The 8,115-nt window shown below is 48.6% G+C and overlaps 1 protein-coding gene across 1 annotated transcript; it reads right to left on the bottom strand.

Moving 5' to 3' along the window:
- Nucleotides 1-4,572: 4,572 nt before the first annotated feature.
- Nucleotides 4,573-7,515, bottom strand: LOC308265183 (ragulator complex protein LAMTOR5-like; the record flags this gene model as incomplete). Its single annotated transcript, XM_080698773.1, has 2 exons — nucleotides 4,573-4,619; nucleotides 7,182-7,515. 2 exons carry the CDS (start codon nucleotides 7,513-7,515, stop codon nucleotides 4,573-4,575), a joined length of 381 nt encoding a protein of 126 aa, XP_080554899.1.
- Nucleotides 7,516-8,115: the final 600 nt, after the last annotated feature.

The raw sequence follows: 8,115 nt of genomic DNA, 5'->3' as shown, positions 1-8,115 counted from the left end.
GCCTTGGAGGCCCCAGTACCGGCCTTGCCTCACGGCAGGCTCCGCTGCCGGCCTCGCTGGCCCCAGCACCGGCCTAACCCCTCGGCAGGCTCCAGTCCCGGCCTCGGAGGCCTCAGCTCTGGCCATGCCTCAAGGCAGGCTCCGATGCCGGCCTCGCTGGCCCCAGCACCGGCCTAACCCCTCGGCAGGCTCTTATCCTGGCCTCGGAGGCCCCAGTACTGGCCTTGCCTCACGGCAGGCTCCGATGCCAGCCTCGCTGGCCCCAGCACCGGCCTAACCCCTCGGCAGGCTCCGATCCCGGCCTCGTTGGCCCCAGCACCAGCCTAACCCCTCGGCAAGCTCTTATCCTGGCCTTGGAGGCCCCAGTACCGGCCTTGCCTCACGGCAGGCTCCGCTGCCGGCCTCGCTGGCCCCAGCACCGGCCTAACCCCTCGGCAGGCTCCAGTCCCGGCCTCGGAGGCCCCAGTACCGGCCTTGCCTCAAGGCAGGCTCCGATGCCGGCCTCGCTGGCCCCAGCACCGGCCTAACCCCTTGGCAGGCTCCGATCCCGGATTTGGAGGCCCCAGCACTGGTCATGCATCAAGGCAGGCTCCGATGCCGGCCTCGCTGGCCCCAGCACCGGCCTACCCCTCAGCAGGCTCTTATCCTGGCCTTGGAGGCCCCAGTACCAGCCTTGCCTCACGGCAGGCTCCGATGCTGGCCTTGCTGGCCCCAGCACTGGCCTAACCCCTCGGCAGGCTCTTATCCTGGCCTCGGAGGCCCAAGTACCGGCCTTGCCTCATGGCAGGCTCTGATGCCAGCCTCGCTGGCCCCAGCACCGGCCTAACCCCTCAGCAGGCTCCGGTCCCGTCCTCGGGGGCCCCAACACTGGCCTTGCCTCACGGCAGGCTCCGATGCCGGCCTCGCTGACCCCAGCACCGGCCTAACCCCTCAGCAAGTTCCGGACCCGACCTCGGAGGCCCTAGCACAAGCCTTGCATCATGGCAGGCTCCAATGCCGGCCTCGCTGGCCCCAGCATCGGTCTAACCCCTCTGCAGGTTCCAATCCCGGCCACGGAGGCCTCAGTAGTGGCCTTGCCTCACAGCAAGCTCCGATGTTGGCCACTGGCCCCGGCGCCCGCCTAACCCCTCAGCAGGTTCCGATCACTGTCTCTGTGGTTATTATTTCAAAGGTTCCAGTTGTAATGTATCAGATCTCTTCCTCCCCCGAATATTGGCCACTGGCATTGCCACTGCCTCCACCGTTTCAAATCCTTCCCAGGCTCTTTTTCCACTCTGAATGTTGTCCAGTGTTCCTAAGCATGCGTGATGGTAGCATTCGACATTTGGTGTAATTTCTCCAAAAAAATAAAGTTGGTAAGATCCGGTTTCTGCTTCTCCTGAATACAAGTCTCCACCACCATCGCGAAGAACTCTTTCAACACCGCATTTCTCCTTGGTCTCCGCTAAACTCTCTCCTTATATGTGATGTCTGAGATTCTTAACAATATAGAGAAATAGCAGTCCTCTTTCACGGCAAATTTTTCCATAAGTTCCAGTGCATTTAGATAAGTTTTGTCTGCATCTCCAGTGTCCTGGCATCCATACCGGCTTTCTTACCACCTCTCCGATATTTTTCTTTATCTTTTTCTGTTCTGGGCTCGGTTTCTCCAGGGGTCTGGCGAGCTACTTGCAGTTTGGCCGGGACCCAGAGTCCCGCGATCCGGGCCCCAGCTGGCGTGCCCTGTGCTCGACCCCCGCCCAGAACCCAGCGTCTTACTGGGCCTTGTTTCTCCAGGGGTCTGGCGTGCTACTCGCAGTTCTGCCTGGGGCCCAGAGTCCCACGACCCGGGCCCCATCTGGCGTGCCCAGCCCGCGACCCCCGCCCAGAACCCAGCGTCTTACTGTGTCTGGTTTCTCCAGGGGTCTGGCATGCTACGCGCAGTTCGGCAGGGGCCCAGAGTCCCGCAACCCGGGCCCCATCTGGCGTGCCCAGCCCGCGACCCCCGCCCAGAACCCAGCGTCTTACTGGGTCCGGTTTCTCCAGGGGTCTGGCGTGCTATGCGCAGTTCGGCCAGGGCCCAGAGTCCCGCGACCCGGGCCCCATCTGGCGTGCCCAGCCCGCGACCCCCGCCCAGAGCCCAGCGTCTTACTGGGCCTGGTTTCTCCAGGGGTCTGGCGTGCTACGCGCAGTTCGGCCCGGGGCCCAGGGTCCCGCGACCCGGGCCCCGGCTTTTGTGCGCCACGCGCGACCCCTGCCCAGAATCCAGCGTCTTACTGGGCCTGGTTTCTCCAGGGGTCTCCCAGATTTTCTTCTAAAAGTTTATAGTCTTAAGATTTATATTTAGGTCTTTTATCTATTTTGAGTTAATATTTGTATATGGTGTTAGGTAAGGGTCCAATTTTATTCTTCTTCATGTAATTATTATTTTTCAACAACATTTAGTTAAAAGAATATTATTTCCTCCACCAAATGTCTGTGGAAACCTTTTCAAAAATAACTTGACAATACATGGAAGAATTTATCTCTAGGCTTTTATTTAACTCCAATGGTTTATATATGTGCCTTTATAACAGTACTACACTGTTTCAATTATTGTAGCTTTATAACATCTGAAAACAGAAAATATACATCTTCTAGCTTTGTTCTTTTTCGAGATTGTTTTGTGTATCTAGAGTCCATATTCCATATTAGGATAGATTTTCTCTGAAAAATAAATAAATAAATGTATGATAGTTTCATCTAAAAAAAAAGAAAAGAAAATTCAAAAAGTGCCACCCAGTGGAACTCAGGGCTTCTGGATCTCAGAGACCCACAACATTATGCTGCAAATATTAAGAGCAGATTCTGCCAGACTCGGCTTATCATAATTAGACAAGGTACACATCCTTGATTGTGTGCAAAGAGCACTTTGGAGATTTATGCAAAGCATAGTTAACTGTGGCCTGCATTTGCCATCTTGTCTTGGATTAGTTAACTCTCCTTTACTAGATGAAATAAAGCCTACAAATAGACCTCTATATAAAACAGAATGTAAATAAGGACAAGAGTATGATTCCAGCAGTCAGTGCTACGAGAGGTCAAGAGACTGGTGAGCCCAAATTAATCTCTAGGAGTATGGCAAAACAGAAATCAACCCAAAAGTAATAGCAAAGAATTTGCATGTTATCTGTGGAAATCTCACATGCCCAAGAATACTTCTGTGGTTCAGGCTGTTATTAACAATATCGGGGCTCAGTTCACATGGAACTTGTGAGCCTGATCCTATGACAATATTGTAATTTCATTTCTGTACATTTCCATTATTTAAAAGAGACATATTTGGGGAATGTGTAATAAGCATACATCCATTGAGTCATATGCCTGCTGTGTGTGTGTGTGTGTGTGTGTGTGTGTGTGTGTGTGTGTGTGTGTGTGTGTTTTACTGGGGATTGAACACAAGGCCATTCTACCTTCGAGCTACACACCCAGCCCTTTTTTATTTTTTGTATTGAGACAGGGTCTCGCTGGGTTGCTAAGGGTCTCACTGTACTGCTGAGGCTCAAATCTTTTTGCTTGGCTCAGACATATTGGGTAAACTGAGGAGGTTATTAGACTTGCCTGCAAGTCACTAAACAACTGAGTAAGAGGCAGGAAGAGCAATAGCTGATATGCTCCCCAATACTTACCTTCTGAAGTCTCCCAGTTACACCCGCTCCAAGATCATTAACAGATTGGAGGTATTGGTTCTAACTTTAGTCCTAATTAGTTCCAATATTTGCCAAACCAAAACTCCTAGTAGAAAATAATAAGTCTAAATATTTCTTCTTAAAAGAATTTTAAGCTCTACTCCTTAAACTAGATGACTTAGTGATGGCAGACCAAACACGACTGAGTCAGGCGATGGGAAAACATCTTGAACTCCCCAGGAGAGATGGCAAGTGTGGGAAGCCCATTTTTAGATCAGAAGCAGTGCTCACAACACTTCCTTGTGTGGGCTCCGAAGCCACGCAGCCAGGCTGGGCTCCTGGCACCACCACTATCCAGATCCATCAAATCTGATGAATCCCTGGCTCTCGCTGGACCCCAGTTTCCCATCCGTAAACTGGGGTTCATAGTAATCACCTCGAGGGTGATTGTGAAAAGTGATTAAATAACTACAGGTAAACCACAAAGAAATGTGTTGTTGCCGATGGTTTAGTAACCTAGCAATAATGATCCTGATTTGTTGAGTGTGTCTAATGGGCCAGCTATTATTCTCTCTCTCTCTCTCCCTACCTCTCCTTCTCTCTCTCTCTCTCTCTCTCTCTCTCTCTCTCTCTCTCTCTCCCCCCCCTCTATATATATATATATATATATATATATATATTTTTTTTTTTTTTATGTCATCCACGAGCCACTCTATAGAGTAGCTCCTGTTTACCTTTCCCTTTTTATTACAGACGAGAACACTGAAACTCAGAGGTGAGTGCTTTGAAGTCCCACAGTGAGCCAGGACAAAACCAGACTTTGGATCCAGGTCTGGTGTAGATCAAGACCTCGAAGTTTCCATCAGGGTTTTTACGTCCTCCCAGGCCAACGGTCCGGAAGTAGCAGCACAGAGGATTCCTTCAATCACTCGTTCACGCAGCCACTCACGGAGAGCTTGCCGTGTACCCGCGCTGGGCAGGCGAGAGGAACCAGGCAGCAAGAGGGAGCCCTGCTGAGCTGAGGGAGAGAGACCAGCCAGGAAAGCAGAAGTCCATCGTGTGCCGTCAGGTGGCGGGGGTGCTTTGCAGAGGCTGAGAAGAGTCAGATGCTGGTTCTCCGCCAATCACTTATCAAGGACTATCATTGCAATGTCGACCCAAGGAAAAAAAAATGCCCCAGTACCGTTCTGCAAGGATTTATCCACCAGAGGGGGATGTAGAAAAATTAGAGATATAATATAAAGACTAAGTACAGAGAGGCTGCTACAACCATTAAGCTGCATGATGTAGATAAGACTCAATATTACCAAAATTCAAAGATAAGGAGAGAATAGTCATCCCAAGACTACACAAGTTGGACTTTCTAGAGTCTGATGCGTATTTCTTTGGAGCCTAGTCTATGTTTACAGAATTCTCTGGGTACCTTTTCTAATCTCTGAGCTCTCATTTGATGAGATTCCCAGCATCCCTGTTTCACAGATGAAAGAACAGAGGCTCAAGGACATGAAGTGACTCTTCCAAGGTCGGCTGGCTTATACGTGAGAGCCGAACCCAGGTCTTTTATCCCCAAGGCTGAGGCTTTTTCTACAGCACAGTGAAGGCTGAGTAAGGTTTGAAAAGGTAAGGAAAAAGAAGAGGGTTTCATGCGCGGGAAATAGGATTAATATTTTATTATTACATTTAGCTGGTCGGCTCCTGAGAGCTGGCCTATGTCCCCAGATGAGAAGCTGTCAGTCTCTTAAAATATCTGCTCTGAAACTATCTGGGTCAGTGAAAAGAGGATCACAAGGTCTCCTCGTGGTTATTTTAAACTTAAAAAAAAACTAATAATAATAACCTTTAAAGGAGAGGATAGAAATTAAATAAATAAATAAATGAGAAATTTTTATCAGCTGAAAAGGGAGCTGTTCATTAGGGAGCTCTAGGTTATTGCCTTTGACATGGGAGCCCCAGGGAGCAATCCTGGGGGTGTCACAGGGGCTCCCAGCTCCATCAAAACTAAGAAGATGGCCTGGAATGTACAGCAGGAAGCACACCTGAGCCGGGGCAGGGGTGAAAGGCAGGAGGCAGGCAAGTGCTGCAGCCACGTCCCCACATGCGCCTTCAGAAAGGCACTGGCCCCCCAGGCTTTAGAGAAGAAAGGGGGAAGAAATTCAGCAAACCTGTCCCAGCTTCTACCACTGACTTTTGCAATCTTCAGAACAAAAGGAAAGGAGGAAAAATCTTTCCAGCAATTGCCTTATGTTACATAAAAGTAGCACCAATTGACTTGTGAGTGCTGCTTTTCTTGGAAAGGAAATATATTCTAAGCACTGCTTTATGTGTTGTTTTGTTTTGTTTCTTTCCTTGAGACCAATCAGCACTAATACGGCCCTCCTGCACAGCTTTCAAAATCAACACAAAGCTACCAGGAATAAGGAAGGAATTCTGGCACTTACAAATATGCCTCCCAGGACCTCTAGTGAGGGGTGCCTGCAAAGCACCCCCACTGTGTCCTGTGTCAAAACAACACAGAAGGACAGGAGGTGACCCTCAGGTCTGAGACTGGACAAGGCACTCCTGGACATGAGAAACAGTCTCAAATAAAAGCCCGAGTCTATGGAACTGGCTGCGTGGTTGCATCTCCAACCCAGGGCCCTGGCAGTGTTCTCTAAGTGTTGACTATCACGGAAGACTAACACACATACAATGAAACAAGGCAACTGAACAAATCGAAGGCTGTCCGAGAGCTGAACTATGCACTGGGAGAGTTCTGAGAAGAGCGAGCTCAATGTGAGCTACTTTTGCTGAGGAAATGAGCCTTCCGTAGGCCTTGAGTAGAGATGAGACTCAAAAACGGAAGGACCTGCTGTGGAGAAATACAGAGAGATCTGTTCCTCGGCAGTGCAGGCACAGCACGTCCTGGCCCCTGATGGCCCAGAGCACGTAGCCTACCAGTCTCCTCAGAGTAGAGGGTACTGGCAGGTCATGAAAGACTTAGCATTCACTTAGGGTCTACAATGTGCCAGAGACTATGCTAAGCACCTCACAGATACCTCATTTGATCCTCATTGCATCTCCATCGTGATAGTGTTATGATGATCAACATTTTATGGACTAGAAATTGGTCACACCAGTAATTAGTGGTGAAGCCAAAATTCAAATTCAGGGCTGCCTGGCTCTTGAAACATTCTATTTCCACAAGAGTACATGGAAAATAGGGTCAAGAAAGGTTGCATGATGTAGTGAAATGGTTTGTCCATCTACGGAGGAATAGGAGAATATTGTTATCAGTTCTCAGTCTTGCTTTTGTGATATCCCACTACTGGAGTCAGGTCCCCAGGAGAGATATATGGAACTCAGAGAGCGCTCCAGGTGAGACATCTGCTCTCTCCCCTCACCTGCTGCTTCAAGACATGATCCTTTCTTATGAATATCTTGATGGAATGGTTAAAAAGCAACTTACTCTAAAATAAATAGAAAGCGCGCAGTCCACGTTTGAATGAATGGACTGGCCTAACACTGGAACTCTAATAGTTTTACAAGATCATTGACATGGGTAGAATTGAGTCCCTATGGCAGGCTGTTGGAGAACTGATATGGGAGATGAAGAAGCTGTTTTGTGTCCTGCTGCCGCCGCCGTAATGCCAGCATGTTTCTGGATCATAATGTTTCCATCATCTGACTCTAGACATGCCATCGGAAGACCAGTGGGGCCAGAGGTTAGCTTAGCTGCTTGCTGGCTAGATAGAACAGATATCACCCCAGGAGGCGTATCTGACAGGGTTCCATGGCAGACCAGATTGAGGTCCTGTGCGCCTGTGCACGGGACTCCAGCAATGGATGGATTCTTCACTGCATTCAAGTGCTGCTCCAAGGTTGCCTGCATCTGCCTGCGGTCCACCCTGACCCAGGACCCCCCACCCCCTTAGGAATCTGAAGACTTTTTCTAGTTCTATGAAGAATGTCATTGGTATTTTGATGGGGATTGTATTGAATCTGTAGATTGCTCTTGGTAATAGGGCAATTGTAACGATATTCACTCTGCCCATCCAAGAACACGGAAGGTCTTTCTATCTTTTAATGTCGTCGATTTCTTTCTTCATTGTTCTATAATTTTTATTTTGGTGGTCTTTTTTTTATCTCCTTGGGCAGATTTTTCCCTAGGTATTTCTGAGGGTATTTTGAATAAAATTGTTTTCAGCTGGTTCATTATTGATGTATAGAGAAGCTACTGATTTTTAAGTATTGATTTTTCATATCCTTGCTACTTTGCTGAATTTTTTATCAGCTCTAGAAGTCTTTTGGCTAGTCTAAGTATAGGATCATATCATCTGTGAACACTGATAATTTGACTTGTTGCTTTTCTGTTTCTATCCCTTTTATTTCCTTCTCTTGCCTAATTACTCTGGCTAAAATTTCAAGTCCTATTATTGGAGTGGTGATAGTGAACATCAACTCTTCCTGGTCTTAGAGGAAATGCTTTTAG

The sequence above is a fragment of the Muscardinus avellanarius genome (assembly GCF_963383645.1).
Source record: "Muscardinus avellanarius genome assembly, chromosome: 7".
Taxonomy (NCBI): Eukaryota; Metazoa; Chordata; class Mammalia; order Rodentia; family Gliridae; genus Muscardinus; species Muscardinus avellanarius.
The sequence above is the reverse complement of the archived record's forward strand: the minus strand, read 5'-3'. Positions and strand labels throughout refer to the sequence as shown.